This window comes from Notechis scutatus, chromosome 8 (genome assembly GCF_049901735.1).
Source record: "Notechis scutatus isolate UNSWTSFEM ecotype Mainland chromosome 8, rNotScu1.2, whole genome shotgun sequence".
Classification (NCBI taxonomy): Eukaryota; Metazoa; Chordata; class Lepidosauria; order Squamata; family Elapidae; genus Notechis; species Notechis scutatus.
Genome location: NC_142016.1, coordinates 8,790,168 through 8,815,189, shown reverse-complemented (window position 1 = coordinate 8,815,189; position 25,022 = coordinate 8,790,168). Strand labels below are relative to the sequence as shown.

General features: G+C 45.5%; 1 protein-coding gene across 1 annotated transcript; it reads left to right on the top strand.

The window, feature by feature from the left end:
- Nucleotides 1-174: 174 nt before the first annotated feature.
- NCDN (neurochondrin) lies at nt 175-16,993 on the top strand. The gene is made up of 7 exons (XM_087970566.1): nt 175-294; nt 7,118-7,254; nt 7,589-8,563; nt 9,153-9,397; nt 11,053-11,277; nt 13,434-13,576; nt 15,855-16,993. The coding sequence occupies exons 1-7, from the start codon at nt 249-251 to the stop codon at nt 16,289-16,291; spliced, it is 2,208 nt and encodes a 735-aa protein (XP_087826692.1). The 5' UTR covers nt 175-248; the 3' UTR covers nt 16,292-16,993.
- The last annotated feature ends 8,029 nt before the right edge of the window (nt 16,994-25,022 follow it).

The window sequence follows — 25,022 nt, the reverse complement described above, 5'->3', positions numbered from 1 at the left end:
GAAAACTCCTGTCGTTGCCTTTAGATGACATGGCGGTAGCGGCTTCGCAGAGAGGTCGCATCAAAGCGACCGATGATTGGGAGCCCGATTAGCAAGCCGTCAAGGAATTGGCTAACGAGAGAGAGAGAGAGAGAGAGAAAGCCAAGTAGAGGTGAGGAGGAGGGGGCGGGCGGAGAGGGAAAGCCGACAGGCGTTGCGTTGGAGAGAGCGGCAGACGGTCCTTCGGCGCGCGCGCTCGCTCCTGGCAGATGCCATCCGGGAGAGCCGGAGGAGAAGCACGCGGTCGGCTGGGAGGTAATGAAGGGAAGCGAGCGGAGTCAAGCAAGGGAAGAAGCCCTGAGGCGGCGAGGGGACCCCAGGGCCAGGCCACCCGCCCCCTCAGCTTGGGCAGCCAGGGAGGCTGAGAGGAGGAGGGCGGGGTGGGGTGGGGGGACTGAGCCTCCCAAAGGGCGCCCTTTAGTCTCGCGCACGCCGTTGCCGCGGCGCACATTTCGGGGGAGGTGGGGGGGAAGAATCTGGCCTCTCCCGCCTGATGTCGCAGTTTAGAGAAGGCTGGGCTGGGGCGGCCCCTTTGCAATCCCCCTCCATCCGTGCCCCCACGCGGCCCCCCACGGTCGGGTCGGGCGGAGAGGCAGCGGCCGTCCCGTCCCGCCCTCGGGGGCTGGGCTGCGTGGGGCGGGGGGGGAGGAGAACAGCGAAAAGTACCGTTGCAGCGGAGTCTTCCTCCCCACTGTGCCGACGTCCCTTTTTGCTGCGTGGAAGCCAGGGGAGCTCGGCGTGGGAAAACCGGAATCCCCCGCCTCTCCCGCCTGGGGTGTTTGGTGGAAAGAATTTGGGGTGGGGGTTTCGTGCTGTCCTTTTCAAACGCTGGATGGTGTCTCTGAGGGGAAGGGGGTTCAGTTGTGTTTCAGAGGGGCAATTCCTCCCCCCCAAAAAAACCACAACCTCCCATCCACTGCTTCTTGGGCAGAGTTTGCCCTTAGCAGCAGCACCGGGTCCAGGCTTTTGGCTGCCTCTGTTGGCATCAGTTTTGACAGCGGTTCCATCCCTGCTGGACATCTGTGGGGCTGGTTTGGATGGCGGGGTTGTGGTCTCCTGGGGATCCAGCGGGGCTGGTTGCCAAGGCGAAGGAAGGCAGCTTGGAAGGGTGGATGGCTTGGATCATGCGGGGGGGGGTCAGGTTCTTGGATTGCACGAGCCGCTGCCTGCAACAGCATTTAGGAACCTGCTTGCACCACTGATACCCATCAAGCCATTCCTCCTCAGATCATAACTGGAAGAGAAAAGGGAGCAACCAGGCTTTTGTTTCTCCTGCAACCTAATTGCAATTAGCTGCATTCCTGCTGCGAAAAATGGGTGATTTTAATTAGGATCACTGAGTAAAGGGGGGAGAAGCCTCCCGCCAGGCAAATCTGTTTAAGATCCCTGATTGCCTGCTGGGTGAACAATGGGAATGCAGTGGTTTTGCATAGAGATGCTGGAAGAAAAGGATGGGTTTCTTTCTCTCTCTGCAGGCTTGCCTGTAGTTAAGTGAACCATCATTAACCTATTTGTAACTACCCACTGAACTATAAGCAGTGGTTATATGAGTAGGTTAAGCACAATTGCTAGTTTGTTCCTCCTAACTATCATTACTGAGGCTTCTTCTATCTAAGCCACTTGGTGCAAATTGCTGATTTTTCAACCCTTACCAACAGTAAACCAGCAACCCATTTTTGACTGCTCTGCAGAGCAAGTATTCAGAAAAGTGAGCAGAGGCTCTGCATGAAGGAATTTTTTTTTTTTTGCAGTCAAGAGCTGGATGTAAGCTATAAAATTAACCCTGGTTTGTTCTTACTTGAATTGTCCAGTCTCCTTAAGTCTCTAAGACTAGCTTTCTTTTAGCTCACCAAAAATCTGATGAGAAACGATAGTACCATGGACAGCAACTCTTTGTGATGGTTTCACATTTGTGGCATTCTGCTTGTCCTATTTTTGTATGTGTTTTTGAATACTGTTCCCAAAACACATAATTCTTCTTACTGCTGACTCTATTATAAATGTGTGTGTATATGTATGTATGTTTGATTTTGATTTTATTGAATAGTTTTGTTTTTAAAGCATTTAAAACATTTGCCTTATGAAAGCTTCCTTTAAAGAAGAATAAAAATCCATTAAATGCAAAGGGAGAAGGCATACTTATTAATTCGTTACTGCAATTTATATGCTGATCAGTTCCAAGAAGGCTTAGAAATTATACAAAATTATTTAGAAAAGAAACACCAGGAAAAACATTAACCCAATAACAATCTTGCTTGCCATTAAGGCACCAAGGCAAACAGTCATAGCCGTAACAATTGCCTGCTGCAAGGAAGAGACATGCCGTATCATAAATCTTTAAAGGCTCTCCAGAATAGGTGATGACTTTCCTGGGCAGCAGATAGGATTGGTGCTGATCTGACCCTAGAGATAGCACTGTTCCAATTTTTTTTTTGGGGGGGGCTTACAAGAAAAAGAACTCTGGTTCCACAAGGATGGGGTCTCCCTACTAGATCATATTGGATGAGCAGACAGCTGGAAGAAAATGGTCTTTAAACATGCCAGCCATGTACAGCTTTCAAGGTGAAAACAAGCATCTTGAATTGCACCTACAATCTAATTGATCACCAGTTCAGTTCTGACAGATGTGCTGTGACTTGGGCACATCTGGAGATGCCCTTAATTACATGACACAAGCATGTTCCATTGGTTCCTGTTAAGTTGGTGGAAGCAACCTAATTAGAACAGGATGGTCCAAGGTTATATATCTTCAGCAGCTCCAGTCTGAATCTGGATTTGATTCTGGCCATGGATGGAAGACTTTCTGCCTTAATTACTCTCTCCATCCCTTTTAAGAAGCCATCCTTCCCTCCAGAATCTGGATTTGGGTGTAAGAATAATAATGTTGGTTTTATTTCTTCACATTTTGTCAGCCTAGGAGCTGCCGGGCAGCTTTTTAAAGATTTATATTTTTCCAGTCAGGAAGATCTGAATTTAAAAGAACCTACATTTCTGTGTTTTTTCATGGTAGAGAGCTGAGGTCACAGCTACTATTGTCATCTTTCTGCACGGATGAAGTCCTGGATATTTTTATAAAAATGTGTCACATGATTATTTGTTCCGTTCCTTTCAATTAGAACCATCCAAGAATAAAGTGCGCGTGCACACAGATGCTCTCACACCTGGATTGAGCAAAGAACATTTCCATTTTCCAAGGGCAAAAACCTATTTTAAAAATGGGCTAGAGTTTTAACATTCCAAATTTGTCATTAAGCTAGCAACTATAAAAAGACCAAAAGATTCCCTTTCTTATCCGTTTAGAATTTTATGCTTTAATAATAATATTAATTTGTTATTGCTTAGACTTACATTCAGTCTTTCTCTGAGATATCAGGGTAGCATATCTGATACTCCCTCTCCCGTGTTTTAAAGCTATATTTCACAAATTTCATTCATAAAATTAGAGGGTTGGAAGGGACCTTGGAGGCCTTCTAGTCCAACCCTCCACCCAAGGCAAGCGTCCTCATACCACTTGGACAAATGAATGTCCAACCTTTTCTTGAAAACCTCCAGTGATGGAGCACTCACAACTCCAGGAGACAAGCTCTTCCACTGCTTAATAGTTCTCATTGTCATGAAATTCCTCGTTTCTAGGTTGGATCTCCTTCTCGTGAGCTTCCCCGTCTCTTCCACATTCCGTTCTTGAGGGAGCCGTTTCTATTTTAATTGGTCTGCTGTGAAATATGCTGCAGAACCATTATTTATTGTAGAATATTTTTATAGTGTGCACTACAGCAAGGTTGAGAGAAGCAAAAGAGAAAAGAAGGACTTAAATATTAGAAAAAGAACATTTTTATGTTTTCAAAAGACATTGTACACAGCTTCATTCCTCATTTGAGCTATGTTAAAACATTATTTCGTATTAAGTGTTGACGTAATTTTCCAGATTATCAGCCAACATTATCACTCAAATGTCTGAAATAAACCAGTTTATCGCAACTGTATATTTTACGATTTTCCAAATTTTGTTTTGATGGTTTTCGAACAATATAAATCAACTTGTTCTGAGGACGTTATAGTGGCTAAGGCTCAATATATTGGCAATATTTTATATGTAAGGGAAAACCAAGCAGAATCAGAATTCTATGTAGCAATGAAGATAATTCTTAAATCCTAGGCTGGTTTTATTAACCCTGTTTTAATGGTTCACATAGAACATAATTTTTAACAATGTTTTGCTGACATTTCTAGGTGAGGAATGGGCAGGAGATCAGAAGTGGCAGATCAGAGTGTCTTGCAGCCAGTGCAAAAGTTTATGACTCATGGTTGTCTAACAATAGAACCAGTTGAAAAGCTTTCTCACTTCCTCCCCACCTCCCCAATTATTCTCCCTGGATTAGGTTGCTGGAAAGTAACTATTTTGGAGGGGGGGGGGGAACAGAAACAGATTTTCTGAATAGCCACATTCTGCTTCTTTTGATAAATTCCTGGGTTCCTGGGTATATAAATATTTATTTATATATAAATATTTAAAGACCATCCACTTCTGAGAAGCCAAGGCACTTTACAGCCAAGTGAAATAGTAACAGACACAAAAATTACACGACTCTTATCTAGCCAACAGAAGGCAGCCATTTTGCCTTTCGTATCCAAGTGCCCTGTGGAATAGTAAGATAGTGGCTTCTGAAAGACCGTTGGGTAGCTTCTATGTCTTGGCAGGCAAAAACTTTTACAAAATGAAGAAAGCCACAGAAAAAGTACATTACCACTTCTCACCACACGTTCATTTGGGTGGGAACCTTCCGCTCGTGTGATGGAGTGGGCACCTACAGCAGCAGAGGGAAAGAATTTGACCAACTCAAGAGAGTTTTCCCAGAAAGAGACTCGGATGAAGAGACTGTGAATCATGGAGTTGGAGAGGAGGAAAGGGGGAAAGGAGTTCAGGGTAGCCACATCCTAGAATCTGTCAAGATATATCTAATAGCTTAGAAAGCTATAGCTTTAGTTTGGCAAGATTCTGTCTACTAGCTGCAAGTAAATAAAATATTGGACTCAACTGGATCTCACTGTCTCTTGCCTGGGCTTGGGCCTGACAACAGACCCTCCCTTAAAGGCAGCATGGGAGAGACCAAGCAAGGGCAAGAAACAATTCTGCAAGTGTCAATTCGTGACGAGCTTTAAAATGGTAACCAACAATTTGAACAGAACCCAGAAGTAACCCAACAACCAGTGCAGCACAGTAAATTTACACTGCTGAATCTACTCCCTCCAATTAACAGACCAAGCTGCTAGTTGAAGCATCTGAGTTATCTTTAAAGCTGGTCCTACATAGAGTGTGTTGCGATAGTCTACCTGTGTGGAGAGAAGGGCACGAATCATGGTGGCCAGAGCTTTCTGGTTTTAAAAAGGCCCACAGACCAAAGAAACTCCATGTTAATACATGAGGATGGGAATCTTCTTTCCAATTCATAGGTGGCCTCCCTGTCAACCTTTTAAGGAAGACTAAACTAGGAGACCAATGCCACGTAGGTCAGTGCTACTTTTATGGGAAAGCTATAGTAGTAGGACTGAATGCATCTCCCTCCCTTTATCTTTCTCCGTGGCTTTTTTCATCTTCTGAAAGTTCTTGCCTGCCAAGACACAGAAGGCACTCGGCCTCTTTGGTCTTTCACCTTCTTCACAACCTTCCCTAATTTTCATGCATAGTCCAGTTGGATCATGAGTCAAAGTTGCAGGTGGCAGAACTTCTGTTGCCACAGTCCCACTCCACATCCTTGGTCTGCACAAGCTCCAAAGAATCCCATGCCAGAATCTTGGCCAAGATTCTTTCCAGGAGGAAACCAGCTGAGAAGAATACAAGCAATTGTATCTGCCAAAATGATTTGTAAATATGTCACAGCAGCCTCCCAGATCGGAGGCTGAACAGAGTCACTGGATGCAACGCTGCAGACCCGGGAAGTTAAAACTTCCCCATTTTTATGATGCATTCACGAATGTGGACATGCACTCCTGAGCCATCAGATTTACTCTGGTTTTGTCCACCCTCACTCCAATTCCCCAGCAAACCAAAGAATTTACAGGGATCTACAAGGAGAGACCGCTTGGGGCAATCCTTGTCTACTGCTTTTGCCAGCACCCTATTCCAGAGGTTGGTGAGGGGCATAGAGCTGCCTGCAAAGAGTGCTGGAAAACTCCTGTGAACCCTCTGAAACCCCGGGGGAAGTGGGGCAGTAGGCACCAGGATGGGCAGTTTAACTGGGCCACCACAACAGCAGAGGTCTGATCAGCTGGCAAAGGTGTAGGTGATCCAGAAAGCATTCTGACATGACAAAACACTGGTCCTTCACCTTCAGATCACATTGCAAACAAATAGTGTCATCGTGTTCCTTAATTCATAACATAAATCTGTCTGCACGATCTGCAGATCCCCAGATCTATTTGTGGACTCAATGCTGAAGGTTAGACGTCCTAATCTACACTATTGGAACAGTGGGCACTGGCACAGTCACTCAATTCTGATAATCCAAAATTCTTTTGTCATTGTCACTAAAAAAGAAAAAAAAACACGGGGGCCGTTGTTTTCCAGAGCAGCTCACGTCCAAAGAGAGAGAACCTCTACTATCAGGCCTGCAAACAAAAGTCTAGAAGGAAGAAGGAGGAAAAGAACAATTCTTCAAAGCCGGATACCGTGGTGAGCTATAGGTTATTATTATAGTCAATTTGGGGTGGGCTGCCCTGCTTTTGCTTGTGCTGTTCCTTAAATAACCATTGACAGGTCTTGTTCCTGTGGCAGATGGGTGAGAGACCAAGGTACTCTTTACTTTGACAGTCGTAGGATTGTGCGTTGCTGGAGCTAAGTGTTCTTTCTGGTCGAATGGAAGAGGCAAGCTGCCTGCAGCTGCTCCTTCTCCTGATAATAGCTGGGCCAAGCTTGGTGTTGGTTTGATGGCCATCCCGGGAGATTAAAAAGGGCCACTTTCAGTTGGCACTCGGTTCCTTCCTGACAATGAAAGCCAGATTCGTGCTTGGTTTTCCAGTATTACTTTGGAGTGGAGCCTTTCTGTCTTTCTGAGTTATTCCTTTTCTCTTTTTTTGACAGTCAACGTTGGCACCATGGCCTCAAACTCCGGAATTGTTGATGATGGTGAGAGCAGCAAGAATTGTACCCTGGAGAGATGCCTGAATGTATTTCGTGATGCAAGTAATGATAGCGAACAATTTGCAGCTTTGCTCCTGGTAAGTCCCTGACCCAGTAGGCGGGGTGGCGGGGGATGAAGGAAGGAAGGAAATCCTTATTCATTTTAGCTACTCATTAGTAGTTGGCTAACTATCTGAGAGATAAACTCACCTGGGTCCCCCCTGTAAAATGTGGTGGTGGTGATGATGATAATAGGACCAGCAGCTTTTGAATGTTATTTAGGTCCTTTGTTGAATTATAGAGTTTAAACTTCTCATATAAATCAAAAGGTGGGCAGCATGCGTGGCGGGGGGTTTCTAATTCACTTCTTAGCCCAGGCAAAGAGCTGGAATCTCTCCACCACCTTTTGATACCTCTTGCTGCTTTTTTCAGGTGACCAAAGCCATCAAAGCAGGGGAAATCAACTCCAAAGCCCGTCGAAGGATTTTCGATGCCGTCGGCTTCACATTCCCAAACCGGCTTCTGACTTCCAAGGATCCCCCCGAGGGCTGCCCTCAGCACACTTTCCAAGCTCTGGGTCTCACTCTGCTGGCCTGTTTCTGCACCGATCCAGATTTAGCCCGGCACCCGCAGATGCTGAACAAAATCCCCACTTTCAGTGACGTGGTTTCCGCCAAGACCAGAGATGCTTCTTACAGTGCCATGATTGACGATGCCTACCAATGCCTCAGAGCCATCTTGGCTACCCCCAAGGGTCCCAGGGAGTTGATCAACAGGGGCGCCCTCTCCGCCCTCTGCCAGGCCTACGTGAACCACAGCTACGGCTACGATCAGGCCCTTCAGCTGCTGGTGGGGCTCCTGACAGTGGCGGAAACCAAGTGTTGGCAGAGAGCGACTACTGACCTTATGGGTGTGCTTAGCGTCCTCAGTGCGGAGTTCCAGAAGGCCGAAGACATGACCAAATTCCAGCTGTGCGAAGTGCTGGCCCGCTTTGTGCCTCCTCTTCTGCCCCCGGGCTGTGAATGCCTCCTGCCCCTCTACCGAGGCCTGTCGAGCATCTTAACAAGCAAGCTAAGCTCTTCCCAGCGAGACCCTGCCTTGAAGCTTTCGGCCTGCCTCTCCCAAGCCTGCAGCTCAGCCTGGATCCCAGCCGGCAGTTCTGGCAGCAAATTTTTCGCCCTCTTGGTCAACTTGGCTTGTGTGGAAGTCCGCTTGACCTTGGAGGAGCTGGACCTGTCGGAAGTGGATAAGAAGCGGGAACTGATGGCTGCCTGCTACATCCTGATGGAGCTGGCCATCGTGGAGTGCACCCGAGAGAAAGGCTCTCTCCTGCAAGAGACCCAGAAAGTGCAGCTGGTGGGGATCCTGGAGGAAGCTTTGGGGGCTGTCATACATTACCTGAGACAGGTAAGAGAAGAGCCTGTTGCCCGGGGTAGATAATTATCCTTTTAAGATGGGAGGTTGGGGCTGGGAAGTGGGTCAGATTGGCAAGATGCGCCTGGTCTACAAAGAGGCCATTCTGGCGTGTAAAATGTTTGGCGTACAAGAGAACTAGACGGGGCGGGAAGGGGAATTTTAGGCGGCATTCCTTTGCAGTTCTTTCCAAATGTATGCCATCGAGACTTCAGTTTCAGTTGGGAGCCATTTGGGTCCTGAAAGTCCCTTTAGTTAGAGCAGAAGGGTGGGAAAGTGCAGCGGTTTTTCTCAGCCGAGTGCCTGAGCTGTCCATTCAAGAAAACTCAGTACTTTGGCTGCAACCGCTTAACTTTAGTAAAAGAACCTATCACCACTTCAACCAAGCGGAGTGGAGGGTCTTTCTTTCCTAAGTTGGGGCAGGCCTGGCATTTATGGTCTGACGGATGCCAGCTCTTTCACCCTCCTCAAGGCGGTCTTCCTTGGGATTCGGCCTTGCAAGGCCTCTTGCCTCCGCTGTTTTTGTGAAGGCGGGACTTGGAGGTGTGTGTGTGTGTTTTCTTCTTCTTCTTCTGTTACTCAGGTAGGGCAGAAGAAGCTGGAGGATCCTTTCATCTTCGCCTCTGTCCGAATCCTGGGCGCCTGGCTGGCTGAAGAGACCTCGTTCCTCAAGCAAGAGATCTGTGACCTGCTCCCGTTCCTCATTTACTATGCCAAGGTGCAGTTCGAAGAGGAGAGGAGAAGCCGGCGAAGCGCTTCACAGTCCGAAAAGGAGCAGGCTGGACAAGGCCCCATCCCGGAGCCTCTTTGGAGGGGAGACGCCCTGAGGTGAAAAATACAGATGGTTGCTGGAATACAAGAGCTGATAGGATTTCTCTCCCAACAGATCGGTGCATCTCCTGTCCTTTTGGCTCACGAGCCCCTTGCTCCCAGGGTTAGAACTGAAATGCAAGTCGTCCTCAACTTATGACCACAATTGAGCTGAGGGAGACAGTTGTTATGTGAATTTTGCCCCCATTTTACCAACTTCCTTTGCCACCGTTGTTAAGGGAATCGCTGCAGGTGTTCAGTCAGTAACACAGTTGTTAAGTGAATCCCCATTGACTTTGCTGGTCAGAAGGTCACAAAAGGGGAATCACATCATCCCGAGACAGTTGAGGACTGTAATTTGAGGACTGTCTGCAGTTCTGTCTTGTTTGCATTTGACGATCAAATGGGTCGTCTGAAAGGCAGAAAAGACCCTGGTTCAAATTTGCAGCATCCATGTTCAACTTCCCAGCCTCAGTTGCACCCTTTATAAAAGCACGATAAAGTGACAGGCGGCTCTGTTTGTGAAAACTTTCCCCAATGTTTTGCTTCTTGAGGAGAGTCAGATGAAGTTTCTTTTTAGAGTGTTAATTATGGGTGACTTGCCATGCCTTGGCCTGGTTCCATCCTGTGCTTGTAGGAGGCCCAGAGATTTGGCTGTCCTCCATGGAAGAGAGAGGGCCATCTTTTAACATGGACATTGTATGGGATGTCCAATTTTGTATGTCCAGTACTCCGATTTCTTGACCAATTCCAGGGCAGATTTGTCCTACTGATGTTGACTTTTATGGAGAGTCTTCCTTCTATTAATGTTGAAACTAAAGTCTGTATGCCTAGTTCCAGAGCAAAGCTGGCTGAGGAATTCTGGGAGTTGAAGTCCACACATCTTAAAGTTGCCAAGTTTGGAGACCCCTGGCCTAGTTCCTCTTCTGAATGCAAGATGAGGCTTACGTGTCCTTTTTCCTCATGCTGACTTACAGCTTCCAACACTCCTTTGTCATTGGCATAATTTTGTTTTGCAAAACATTCAGAGTATTGCTTAATCATGTCTTCATACTAAGCAAGACTGGCTAGGGTATTCTGGGAGTTGTAGTCCACGCAACTGAAAGCTAGCAAGGCTGAGAAACTGTGTGTTTTAAGATATCTGATAGTCTTGCTTCTGTTAACTACAACAGCTTGTAATCGCTAGCAGTGGTTGTATTATAAATGCAGCAAACTTCAGGAGGATTGTGCAGCAATTTGTAATGATGGTTCTAGGCCCACATATAAAGGTCATGCATTTATTTCTGTACCCTCCATATAATTTTTTGCTGTCTCGCCAGTACTCTGGTAAGAGCTGGATTGGAGAAACCATGTCTGTCATGACTCCACTAACTTTGGATTTGTTTATCTTCAACTCCTCCTAGTTTTCTGTTCTATTGCAACTGAGAAATTCTCCACTACTGTATTATCTTCAAGCCCCTGAGATGTAGGTACCATAATTTGACTGAACAGGTTACCAACACCTCTTGCTTTTGAAACACGGAAACGTTTCCTCACAGGTCCTTTATCTTTGCCTTTTAAGTCCAGAATGAAAGTCCATTTGGAAGGCTGTTTGCAGGCTTTTGGATCGAATGATTAATTCAAAACTCTCTGGCTTTAAATTCACTTCCAGGGCCTTGTGTTTCCCCTCCTAGATTCCTGTTACCTGGTTTGAGCCACCTGACTGCCGAAGATCGCCCCCGTGAGATCCTAATTTCGGAGGGGGCGCCTGTTCTCTTGTGCCAATATTTCCTGCACCGCTGGGAGACCTTTGTTTCGAACACCGAATCCCAGTCCGCTTCAAAAGTTATTGAAGCCAGTCTTCAAACCTCGTGCGAGATTTTCCTGAATTTCGTTGTCACCGCTCCCGATCTAATCAGGTAATGTATGTAGGTGGAGGTGTAAGCAACTCCTTTCCTTGTTAGAAAGGTCCGCTTCAGTTTGTTGCTTAAGCGAAGCACTCTGCAGGGAGCTGATGCTAATTGCTCCTGCGTAGGCGTTTGCCAGCATTCCGTGTGAGAGAGAGAGAGCTAGTGGGCACACGACTCCTCATGTGCCTGGGCTGCTCTTAGCGATCTTTGCACATTGAACACAGAGATCTAAAAGGCATTTGTGGCACATTCGGCTGCTGTGATTATGAAACTCTTGTGTTTGGGGCTGATGTTTTGCAGGGTTTCTGACAGCAGGCAGTTTTGCAAGCCCCATCAATTTCCTTTGCACTGAAAGCATCCGGACGTATTCCTGTGAACGCCTCCATCCCCACGCCTAGAGTCGTAGGCTAGGAAAGAACATGGAGATCAACCCGTCCAAATCCTTGCCTAGAAAAAGATCTGGACTGCAGAATTAGTTAGTCCTGACGGATAGCTGGTTTGAATATTTCCAGTGAAAGGGGGAACATCCCAATGGGTAATTTTTTGGTGAGACCAAACAGCTCTTAACAATGGGAATAAATGAGAAAGAGGGCCGAGAAGAGCAACAGGGGTTATTGGGGGTCCGGAGACAAAAACTATGTTGAACAGTTCCAGGAACTGGGTATTTCTAGATTAACAAAGAGAAGGATTAGGGGTAACATGAGAGCAGTCTTCCAGTACTTGAGGAGCTGTCACAAAGAAGAGGGGAGTCGAGCTATTCTCCAGGACAAGAAGCCATGGATGGAAACAAATCAAGGAGAGAAACAACCTAGAACTAAGGAGAAATTTCCTGCCAGTGAGAACAATTAATCAGTGGAACGGCTTGCCTTCAGAAGTTGTGGATGGTTCATCCCTGGAGGTTTTTAAGAAGAGATTGGACAGCAATTTGCCTGGAATGGTACAGGGTCTCTTGCTCAGGCAGGGGGGGGGTTGGACTAGAAGACCTCCAAGGTCCCTTCTGATTCTGTTATTCTGTATTCTGCATGATGGCCTTTAAAATAGTTAAAACATCTGAAGGCTCGTCATGTCTGCCCGTAACTGCCCTGTCTTTTATAGAACTTGGTTTCCACCCCAACCCTTTTATCCTGGTGGTTTTTTCCCTGGAAGCGTTTGACTTTGTGAGATTCTGTTGAAATGTGGTTTATCGGGAAATGCCAATGTATTTGGTTGCTTCTAAAAACCCATCTTCCCGATGTTTTTTCCTTGTCACTCTTGCCATGCCGTGAGTTGATCTATGTGCGGTCCAGAATTAGGCAGGATGTCAATAGAAAGATAAAATAAAAAGCATGAAAAACCAGCTCAAGAGATTACACTTTGGATTTCAATTGAGGAAATTCCAGCAAGAAGTGGCTTTGGGCCTGTCTTTTATTTTAACCTCTTCATCAAATCCTCCTAGTGCTGTTGAAGCAGAGAGCAAAAAAAAAAATCTTTTTTAATTTTTTTATTGAACATACACACACAAAAAAGAAAAAGACATTTAAAAACAATGAACATGGTGCAATCATCCTAACACACATAGTTGTCTTACATCGCTAATTCATATTAAAAAATAGCACATATTTACATTTTATATATATAATATATACATAAACCTTAATCATTTCTTATATTCTTGATCCTTCCTTTTTTTCCAACCAGTGATAAAACTTTTCCCATATTTTGTAATAACCAGATTCATCCTTATTTTTTTAGTTCTTGTGTCAATTTATCCATTTCTGCACACATCCAAATTTTCCTCATTATTTCTATTTCGCCTGGAGTTTCCTTGCATTTCCATTTTTGGGCAGAGAGCCAAATTTAGAAGTCCTAAGAATATCGTGCAAGAAGGAGGAATTTGCAAATAACTCAGAAAACATCACCTCTTCTGCTCTTCCCTTCCACAGCCGAGAAGATTGTTCCTCAGTCTTTTTTTGTTTTTTTAAACAACATTTTATTTTTAGACAAACATACACAAGCACAACATAAAAGCATCAAGCCATCTTCCAATTATGTACATACAGGGTGTCGGTTGGTTACAAATTCTTTTGTGCATCCTCTCCCTAGTCCTCCCTTACAATTACTTGTATATATTCTCATGTTATCAGTCAAATATTTCTAAATACATGATTATCGTTGTTCTTCCACAGCCGAGAAGATTGTTTCTCAGTCTTGATGGATACGGTGCTGAAATCTCTTTCGTCTCTGCTGCCACAGAGAGAACATCTCACTTTGAGTGCCAACCTGGCCACTCTGGGGCTAATGATGGCCCGAAAACTGTTCTCTTATCCAGGCAAGTGGTGGTCCCTCCCTTTCTATTGACTGAACTAAATCGTTTGAAGCAGAGCAGGGGACCAAACCACCGGTGGTTTTAATCTTGTTTCAGTGCTTAGTTGGCTGGGCTCCCATTAATGGTGGGTGGGTACTTGCAGAATCAGGACACGTTCCTTGTATTTAAAATAGTGCGTAGATCGCCAAGTCAGTGCCCAGTAGAGTGCTGCCCCAGATTTCCTATTAACCAGTTGCATTTTTTCCCATGCCACAGCAAATAACAACTGTACATCTCTACAGATAGTCCTTGACTTATTTAGTGACTATTTAAGGTTAAAAAGTGACTTAAGGTTGATCCTTGCACTTACAACCACTGCAGCGTCCCCATGGCCACATGAGAACAATATGGGCACTTGGGCCTGGATTGTATTTACCACTGTTGCAGCATCCGAGGGTCACATGATCCCCATTTGTGAACCTGCCCAGCCAGTTTCCAACAAACAAAGTCAGTGCAGGATGTCAAATTTGTTTCAGGACTTCCAACAGCTGAGCCGTGAATTGCTTAACAACCAGGTGCAAAATAGGTGTTAAAATCAGCTGTGACTCACTTAACAACTGCCTTGCTTTGCAATGGAAATACCTGGTTCCGATGGTAGTCATAAGTTGAGGACTACTTGTGTAACAGTTTGAACTGCTCCACGGTTCCAGGTTGAGGTTGATCAATTATTGAGACCTGCCGTGGGGTGAACAAATTCCGATTATACGCTTTAATGGTGCTCTCTGGGTTTTCCCCCATCCCCAATTGGGAGTTGATTGATAATTTGCCTTAGTGCATGCAAAGTGCTTAGTGTTCTTCCCTTTTAAGAAGAGACGGGGCAGCCATTTGTCTGATGGAATAGGGTTTCCTGCTTGAGCAGAGGTTGGACTAGAAGACCTCCAAGGTCCCTTCCAACTCTTGTTATTCAGTGCTGTGGAAAGGAAGCCAGCCAAGATCTGGAAAGTATTTTACCAAAGCAGGAACAAGCAAACTATTTCTCTGCCTTGGATAGCAAAGGGTCCGAAGTCTTCCCAGCCATCCAGCTTTGAATTGGGGGGGATGTTCTTATTTCAAATCCTTTATTTTCCCCCAACCCTGCCTTCTTTCCTCCACAATACTCTGGAGACCAGAATGAAGGCTAAAAATGGGCAAAACAGATTGTGCCGGAACAGCGTCGTTTCCCACATGTTTCCCCCTAGACAGACCAGAACATTTCAAAGGTGATTTCCACATTGATTGGAAGTGGATGGTCTGGAGCAAAAAAACAAAAGAAAAAACCATTGTTCCAGAATTAGGCGTGGTAGTTATTTCCAGAAGGTTCAGACTGGCCAATTCAGGAGGAAGGATGGGACAGAAGCCAGATTGCTCTAGCTTTTTTGCACTTCCCTAATTCCGACAAAAGTACTTCTTTTTATTTTGCCCCCCCAGTTAATTCTGTCTTAAATCCAAAAGATGAAAGGGGAGGGAAATTGCTTTTTCTAAACAGGATCACTTTCCAACGTGTGGACTCCCAACTCCCAGAATTCTCCAGCCAGCATTGCTGGCTGGGGAATTCTGGGAATTGAAGTCCACACATCTGAAAGCTGCCAAAATTGAGATTCCAATGAATGTTGGAAATGTAAAAGTAAAAAGAAGGGACCTTTTATCACTCGTGGTGGATCTGTGACAAAGCAGAGAAAAATTGGAGTAGGATTCCCACCCTAATACAGAAGATTCTCATAAAGATAAAACCAGAAACCTTTCTTTTGGGGTTTAATGGAAAAAGACTTGGGGGGTGGGGGGATTGGAACTTTGATGGTTACATGAAAAGCTATTTTGATTCCCACAATGGATGAACGATGGGCTGCAGAAGTTGATGGAGTTAATTGACTGCTTTGATTAAAGGGGAAAAAAAAACACAATTCCTTTTTTTCCTACTTGGAAACCGCTTCTGGACTTCGTGCTTAAGGTGGGGGGAAAAAATGAAACTTCAATTTTGAGTTTTACCGATTAGATAGGCTTATTATTATAGAAGTGGCTAGTTTATAGTATTATGTAAAAGTAAAAAGTCGAGGTTTGATGTTATCATCTTGTGCTATTGCACCAAAGGGTGTCAAAAGTGAATGCCTTTTCTTTCTTTTCCCCCTTTTTCCTGCACTTTTCCTTCCCCTATCTTTCCTACTATTTTCTTTTGTATTTTATATTATAAATTGTTTTTTTAAAATAAGAGAGAGAAACATTGCCCTGGATCCATCTAATGTGCCTCTTGCATTTTCCCTCTTAGGTCTTCAGGGGACACCTGAAGCAGAGAGCTTCTTCGGCGCTGCCATCCGTTTCCTTGCCGAAGCTTACGTGGCCCATTCCAGCACCGAGGGGGGGATCGTGACCCTTGGCGTTTCGCCCGCCTACAAGGCCGCCTGGCCGGCCATCCGCGAGTTGTGGTTTTTGGGGATGCAGGCCTTTGCTAGCTGCGTGCCCCTCTTCCTGTGGCTGCCCCAGGATGTCCTGCGTTCTGGCTGGCTGCAGGACCTCATGGCCTTGCTGGGTCGCGTCGTCCCGTCCTCTGTGGATATGGAGGTGACGAGGGCTTACCAAGGGGTCTTGGTGGAGCTGGCCAGAGCCAGCCAGCCATGCTTGGAGAGGATCCAGCAACACCGGGGTTTGGAGCTGGCCAGTCTGTACGGCATGGCCGCCTTAGAACAGTGTCTCTCCGAGCAGTGAAGCGTGCTCGGGAATAGGTGGTGGGAGAAAGGCGCCTTCTCCCGGAATTTGCAGCTTCCCTCTTTGTCCTGCAGGGGGCAGCTCTGTGGCGGGGGAGATAGTGTATGTCCGGCCTCTCTCCTTCCCTAGTAGCTTGCACAAAGTCATACCGTGTTATAATAGGGGTTGGTTTATTTCTTGCCCTTCTTTGTATTTATTTATTTATTGGTTTATTTATTGGGGGCTGTCTTTCTGCCTTCTTTCCAGGTGGCAGAAGACTCCCAAGGCAGCTCAGATCTATTATACACACACACACACACACACACACACACAGAGAGAGGCAAGCTTTTGCAAAGTTTAAAGATGATCATAAAGTGACTCAAAATCCATCATAGGGCTGATGATGATGACGTAACGATTAAACCCCCCCCCCAACACGGTGTTCATTAAAAGATTGGGGCACGGTATGTGTGTGTGTGTGTGTGTGTTGGCGGGAAGGGGGAGGGGAGTCTTTAAAGCCCCCCTTTTTTAAAAAAAGAAAAAGAATAAATAAATAGCCGAAGAGGTGCCAAATATTTGTGGCTCGGAGTTCCATGAAGACGGGACCACCACTTTAAAAGAAAAAAAGGGGGGGAGGAGAAGGGCAAACGATGTCTCAGTGCATGTTTTGTAGCTCTCTGTGATCTCGTAGAGTAATTATGAAGCAAAAGTCTTAACTTGCTGGCAGTTTAAAAAAAAAAAAAAAAAAGCATCAAGCATAATGTATCGCAATGCACATGAGTGCTGCTCCGTGGACTCTTAACGCACTGGTGAAACGGGATAGATTCTTTTCTGGAGAGAGATTCAACAGATGCTAAAGGGAGTCTGGGTTATTTTTCTTTTTCTTTTCCTTTCTTAGCGTGAAGCTGTAAAGATGACCTCGGCATAATGTTTGAACCCCAAGTGTCCTTTGCTAACCTCTGTCATGTTTGGATAGGCTCCAAGAATTCCCTGGTGTGGAAAGGCCTCGAAAACAAACCAATTCTCGTCTCAGGACTCTGTCATGGTTGAAGCTTTCCTCTTAAGGAAATGCTGCACACCTCTATTTGAATGTAATTCTGTCTATCCCACGACGAATAGTACAAATCTTTCCAAAATAATCTGCAGGGAAAAATCAAATGACCAAGAATGATACTTTCTCAAAAGGCAGCTGGTGCCAAATTATATTTTGCTTGGGTCGTGGCAGGGCGGGCGGGGGTGGGAAAGGGGGGGGGGGGAGGGGCTTCTCAGATGTTTATAATAATAACTTGCACACAGCAGCTTATAAAAATTTAAACCTGCGCGTTTTTCAAACTTGACAACCTTAAGGTGGGTGGACTTTTGACTCCCCAGAATCCCTCAGTCAATGCTGGCTGGGGAATGCTGGGAGTTGAAGTCCATTCACCTTAACAAGCTGCCAGGTTTGAAAAGCACCGATTTGAACCAAGAACAATCATGAAAAAAACCTATTGAAAGCAATCCTGAGATGTCCCTTCCCTGCTTGGGACTGGTTTTGTCAATGAAAAGTAGGATAAGAGGTTTCGGTTTTGGGTTTTTATTTTTTTTTTTGTTTAAAGAAATCCTACAAAGAAAATGGTGAGCAGTCCGAGGGGAAGGTAGGTGAATACCTGTTTTCCCTCCCTCCTGACCCACCTATAAGGGGGCCGGGTGGAGGAGGGAGGTCGGGCACTAAAGAGGATGAAAGCAGCTGTTAAAAAAGAACAAGGTGGGTTTTCCCTAGGGCCAATATATCCAAGCAGGATGTAGACTCTCTGGATTGTGGGTGTTTGCTTCTCCGTGTTCTTCAGCATGTAAGCTCTTGCATGCAGCTGGTAACTATTGCAGTACTGTGTTCTTGAGTTGGAGGATGGTTCAGCCTGCGACGCTGTGGCCTTGAGTTCTCCTGGTGTTTTCCGGTTCCATAAATAAAAGTGGTTTTGTCTTGTTACCAGCGCCTGGCTGCCCTTCTCTTGTTCATCGGGGAGACATCTCTGCGGAGCCGCCTCTCCCAAACTTTTGAAAGTTTTAAAGGGGTTTGTTAGATTTGTATCCCATTTGTAACTCAAGAGGGGCAAACAGACGTAAAGCAGGTAGTCCTCCACCTACAACAGTTCACTTAGTGACCCAAGTTACAGCGGCACTGAAAAAAAGTGACTTCATGACTATTCACACTTACGACCGTCGCAGCCTCTCTGTGGTCACGAGATTGGCTGTCAGGACTCCAACCTGCACCCCCATTCAAATCATAAGTCTCTAGCCGCATCTAAAAGAAGATTGATTTATGACGAGTTGACATGTCAGCGTTTCCCGGTTGCAGCCAACTCTAACACATCATTCGCTTCACCCTTGACCCTGGTCTTCCCCCCACCCCCACCCCCTGGATGTATATTCTCCAATGAGACACATCCGTAGCCAAGAGTCATCAATCATGCTCTCCAGTAATAATTTTGCGCGGCAGAAGCTTCGGTTGCCAAAGCGATTCTCTCAAGTGTTTTAAGGAATGCACTACTTCCCTCTTTCCCTTTTCTGCTGACAACTAAAAAGACCAAAGAAGTATATATATATTTTTTTAGTTGACATTGACTTTTGGAGGTTGGACAACCGATTCACATTTATGATGGTTGCAGTGTCCCGGAGTTACTTGTGATCCCCTTTTGCGACCTTCTGACAAGCGAAGTCAATGGGGAAAAACCAGACTGACTTAACAAATATGGCAGGAAAAGTCATAAAATGGGAGCAAGACTCACTTAAAAAATTATCACTTAGCAACATAGATTTTGGGCTCAGTTGTGATCGTAAGTTGAGAACTACCTGTATTCCACACTCCTCTTTTTTCTCACAATAACAGACCTGTGAGGGAGATTGGGCTGAGAGAAGGACCGGCCCAATGCAACCCAGCCAGCTTTCACACCAAAGGTGAGACTAGACTATCCTGGTTTCTAGGCCTTAATCACTATACTAAACTCTTTAAAAAGCTTTGCTAGAAACAACTAAAGACCCCAGTGCTCTCTTCCAGCAGCACCCAAATTGATATTCCAGGAAAAATGGACAAAGCACTTTCCAGTCTCTACTGTGGTGGTCTTCACTGCCTTCTAGATGGGGTGGGCACTCAAGTTTTGTAACTCAGCCAATATAGCTAGAAGATCATTGGTTTTTCTTCTGTTCCATCGTGTCTAATTCTCCGAGATCAACTGGACAAGTCCCTGCAGTTTCCTTGGCAAGGTTATTCAAAAGTGGTTTGCCATGTCCTCCTCCTCAGGGCTGAGAGAGGGACTGGCTCAAGGTCGCCCACCTGGCTTTGTCCCCAAGGCAGGACTAGAACTCGCAGCCTCCCCGTTTCTAGCTTGATGCCTTCACTGTTACACAAACTGGCCCTCAGTTACGACAAGAACTCAAGTACAGAGATATAACCCTGACTCCAGGCGTTGGTTTTCCTTTTTTCTCTTTTTATATTTTATATCCTGGACATGCCACTTTAGGGGTGCATTCTAGCATTGTCGTCTTTGTTACCTGCTTTTGGCCTGTAACTTCTCTCAAAAATCCCATGTCTTTTGCACAAAGCCAGCCTCTTCCCCTGGCTGGGCACTTGACCCTGCCACGTAACTGATGGCAGCAAGGACCCAAGACAAATCTGACAGCATGCAAGGACTCATGGTTGAGGTAACTGCTCTGCCCTTAAACTGGCAGACATGGGAACGTGTTTTTTTTTTGACCAGTTGGAATTCCTTGAATTGGGATACCATAGATGCTTTTGCTAGACCCTGTTTATTTTTTAAAGAAATCACTTAGCTTACCCGGGCTGATCTCAAAAGCTAACAGGTAGCTCTGGCTAATTCGGATGGGCAGGTATGGTGGAATTCCAGACTGGTCATCTAGAACAGGGGTCCCCAACCACTGGGCCGGACCGTACCGGTCCGTGGAACATTTTCTACCGGGCCGGTTTGCTGGGCGCCGCCATCTTGTTTTGATGAGAAAGTGCTTCCAGTTAGCTTTTCCGGTTAGAAAGCGGCGTTGGTCCTGAAGGAATCCTCGGCCTTAGTTTCATCGAAGGGGGCGTGGACAAAACTAAGGTGCGAGGATTCTTTCAGCACCAAGGCAAGGCAAGCGAGCGGCCGTCCCGAAGCCCATCGACAAAGGTACAAAGGAGGAGTTGAAGGTGGCGGGAGAAGCGGGACGGCTGGCTGGCTGGTCGCTCGGCTCGCCTTGCCATGCGTGCTGATGCCGGTCCGGGCCGTGGATCATTTTGTGATGCTGGTACCGGGCCGTGGCACAAAAAGGTTGGGGGCCACTGATCTAGAAGTCTTTAAAAAAACTGCTGAAAGAAATCCAGCCTAGACCAAACAGACAAACTGAAGAGCATCTGCCTGGATGTGATGAAGAGGAAAAGGGGGAGATGCTGAAAAAAGATGAGGTCTGTATAAAAAGGATCAAGATTGACTTAAAGGTATTACCCCGTTTGCCTCCCCCCCCCCAAAAAAAAGCTCAGTTGGTACCCAACTGCACTTGGCAACAGGAGCTAAGAAGCTTCTAGCCCAGAGTGGGAGAAGGGAAAACGATTTTTGGCTGTTCCTGTGAGGATGGAGGTAAAAATAGGTTGCAAGTTGTCTTGACTGCTGTGTCAGTGGGATGGGCAGGAATTTGATTTGTTTTTAAAAAAAGGAACACAGTAAAATTACATTGCAGAAGAGATCGGAGATTTGGAAGCCTTATTCTCGGTGGCTAATCAAAATCTCCAAGCTCCAACTGCAGGAGGCAACGTACCTGGCTAGAAATGAGAAGAGAAGCCATGATTCTGCAACCAACTTTGTTTTATCTTCGACCAACTTGGTGAAAATGTAGGCTGGCTCCCCAAGTAGCAGCAGAGTAACAACTATGTGGGCCTGTTCTTGGCCTCTAAGCTACGTAGGCAGTGAGTACAACATAGCACAACAGCAGCATAGAACATAAAAATCATGGTTACCATGGAGCACAAAACAATAACAGTTTATTGGTTTCCAATTATAGAAAATGAAAACTACTGTAAACCAACACTTAGTCTAAAACAATAAATGTAATAAAAACAACGAATAACAATCATATCTCAAAGCTAAAAACAATAGGATATACCATTAAGAACTATGACACTAATAAAGGACAGTATCAGATGATAGATATGGGATATATCAGGTCTGATTAATTCTTTCTCTCATCCATTCCTGCTGGATTTTGCCTGAATCTAGCCAGAAGTTAGCAATTTTGTGAAGACATTGTTCTCAAAAAGTAAATAATGTAGAATTTATCTCTGTGGCCTGAAAAGTAACAGCTGTGAAGGATAGATCCATAGTTTTAACTAGTCCAGCCTTGCAAGGACACAGAACTATAGTTTCCCTCCTACTTTTATTTATGTATTTATTAGATTTTTATCCCACCTTTATTATTTTCTAAGTAACGGAAGGAGGCAAACGTACATAATACACCTTCCTCCTATTTTCCCCACAACAACAACCAACCCCCTATGAGGTGGGCTGGGCTGAGAAAGTCATCCAGCTGGCTTTCATGCCTGAGGCAGGACTAGAACTCACACTCTCCTGGTTACTAGGCCACCACTAACCACTAGACTACATGGCAGTGAGCCAGCAAAGGCCATTCTGGAATGAGATGCTTCCCATCACACCAGGAATGCCACAAGTGTTCAGCTGAACCTTTCTCTTGCATTAATGGAAAGGGATCTGGGTTCTGCCAATTTTGCTGGAGTAACTGAATTCAGAACCAGTGAATCTTCTCTGATTACCGAATCCACCGTGGTTGGCCTTTGAAGCATCAGAATAGGAAGAATATTTACATTTTGGGACCTTCGAGTTGGAGAAGATTCCTGAGAACAACATGGGACACAGTTTATTTATTTTATTTATTTATTTTGTCGATTGCTTACAAGATAATAGGTATAAGTAAAAACATAGTTATGAATACACGGATACATATAAGAAAAATAAAAGAAACAATAGGACAGGGACTTATGCACACCCCTTACATACCTCTTAGGAAAGGGGTGAGGTCAATAGTAGACAGTCTAAGGTTAAAGTTTTTGGGGTTTGGGGAAGGAACCACAGAGTCAGGTAGAGTATTCCAGACATTCACCACTCTGTTGCTGAAGTCGTATTTCCTGCAATCAAGTTTAGTGCAATTAACCTTGAGTTTGTATCTATTATGTGCTCTTGTGTTGTTATGGTTGAAGCTGAAGTATTCATTGACAAGTTGGACACTGCAATGTATGATTTTATATACTATACTTAGATTGGACCGAAGGCGGCGTAGTTCTAGATTTTCTAGGTCTAGAATTTCGAGTCTGATGGCATAAGGTATTCTGCAACAAGTAGAGGAATGGAGAACTCTTCTTGTGAAATATATCTGGACTTTCTCAATTGTGTTAATATCGGATACGTAATGTGGGTATTCAGTGGTGGTATTCTACCGGTTCGATCCGATTCAGCCAACCGACAGCTCCAAGGATCATCTGTGAGCAACTGGTTCTCTCCAACGATCAGCTGCTGGGCGCTCCCACCCATCCGGGCTCTATTCTGACCTTTATTTCCTGTTTTTCAAGCTCAGCTCCTTCGCATGGCACAGCGGATTGCGACGCGTCAGCTGTCGAAGACACAGAAAATCAGTAGCAAACCCTCTGTGCACGTGTGCAAAGCGTGCACTCACCAAACCGGTTGTTACACTGGTTGAATCACACCCCTGAGCCACGCTCACCAAGCCACGCCCACAGAACCGGTAGTAAAAAAATGTTTAATCCCACCATTGATGGGACAGCCAAGATAACATACAAGTGGTTCACCAAACAAATCATCTAGAGCAGGGGTCCCCAACCGCCGGTCCGCGGACCGGTACTGGTCCGTGGAACAAGTCCTACCGGGCCGCTGGTTTGCTAGGCGCCGCCATCTTTTTTTGATGAAAAAGTGCTTCCGGTGAGCTTTTCCTGGTAGAAAGCTCACCGGAAGCACTTTTTCATCAAAAAGATGGCGAGCAGCGCTCCGTGAGCTTTTCCGGGTAGAAAGCTCACCGGAAGCACTTTTTCATCAAAAAAAGATGGCGGCGCCCAGCTAATGCCGGTACCGGGCCGCGCCATAAAAAAGGTTGGGGATACCGGGCCGCGGCATAAGAAAGGTTGGGGACCACTGATCTAGAGTTCTCATTTGAGGCACATATGACCAGGCTCAGTTTACTTACTTGGGACACATTACAGGAAGACCTATCTCTGTAGGGAAGGCTCTAATGCAGGGATAGGTGACCCTGGTGCCTTGATGACCTGTGAACTTCAACTCCCAGAATTCCTGAGCCAGCCAGGAGTTGAAGTCCAGGTCATTAAAGGGGCCATAGCAGCGAGAAAGAGGGACTCAGTTACAGCGGGGACAGGAGCATTATTGGAAGACTTGAAGGACCTCGTTAGGGACACGATGGAGAAAATATGCCAATTACTAGAACTATTAGGGGACGCGGTGGCTCAGTGGCTGAGACACTGAGCTTGTTGATCAGAAAGGTCGGCAGTTCGGTGGTTTGAATCCCTAGCACCCCGTAATGGAGTGAGCTCCGGTTACTTGTCCCAGTTTCTGTCAACCTAGCAGTTTGAAAGCACGTAAAAAGTGCAAGTAGAAAAATAGGGACCCCTTTGGTGGGACGGAACAGCATTACATGCACCTTCGGCGTTTAGTCATGCCGGCCACATGACCACGGAGACGTCTTCGGAAAGTGCTGGCTCTTCGGCTTAGAAATGGAGACGAGCACTGCCCCCTAGAGCCAGGAACGACTAGCACAGATGTGCGAGAGGAACCTTTACCTGTTTAGAACAATCAGTGGAACAGCTTCCCTCCTTCAACGCTGGAGGTTTTTAAGAACAGGTTTGTCTGCAACAGTATAGGGCCTCCTGCCTGAGCAGGGGGGTGGACTAAAAGACCTCCAAGATCCCTTCCATTTCTGTTATTCTGTTACCAATGTGGATTTTCTAAGAGTCAGCACTGACTTAGTGGCAATCACCAAGTCCAGGGCTAAGCTGGCAAAGCAGTTGCCCAAAATATGAGCCAAGCAGAGTGTCAAACTCAGCACTGTGGGACTCTTCAAGAAGCAGCATTGCCACCTGGAAGGACGAAGCTGCCTTTGCAGGAAGTGCAGGAAGCCACATTTCATTTTCCCACGCTTCGCAACTGATGAGTTTGCGTAACACCTGAACCCAAAGAAGCCACATTACAAATAATCTTCGCCTTACAATAGCAGTTGGGACCAACATTTCCATTGTTAAGCAAAGTGTTGTTCAGCAAGTCATGCCTGATTTTATGACCTTTTTGCCATGATTGTTAAACAAATCACTGCAGCTGTTAAGTGAACGGCTTTCCCCCATTGATTTTGCATGTCAAAAGCTGTCTGAGAAAGTTGCAAAAGGCAATCACATGTTGATGGGATACTGCAACTGTTCCGAATACTTGTCAGTTGGCAAGGGCCCAAATTTTGATTGTGTGACCATGGGGATGCTGCCACAGTTGTAAGTGTAAGAGAGAGAGAGAGAAAGAAAGAAAAGAGAGAAAGAAAGAAGAAAGAAAGAAAGAAAGAAAGAAGAAAGAAAGAAAGAAAGAAGAAAGAAAGAAAGAAAGAAAAGAAAGAAAGAAAGAAAGAAAGAAAGAAAGAAAGAAAGAAAGAAAGAAAGAAAGAAAGAAAGAAAGAAAGAAAGAAAGAAAGAAAGAAAGAAAGAAAAAAAGAA

Bases quoted from the DNA above. Each gene is read 5' to 3' on its own strand.
- NCDN (XM_087970566.1), top strand. From the start codon at position 249: ATGCCATCCGGGAGAGCCGGAGGAGAAGCACGCGGTCGGCTGGGAG. The intron at 9,398-11,052 runs GTGAAAAATACA...TTCCCCTCCTAG, and splicing joins TGGAGGGGAGACGCCCTGAG to ATTCCTGTTACCTGGTTTGA. The intron at 11,278-13,433 runs GTAATGTATGTA...GTTCTTCCACAG, and splicing joins ACCGCTCCCGATCTAATCAG to CCGAGAAGATTGTTTCTCAG.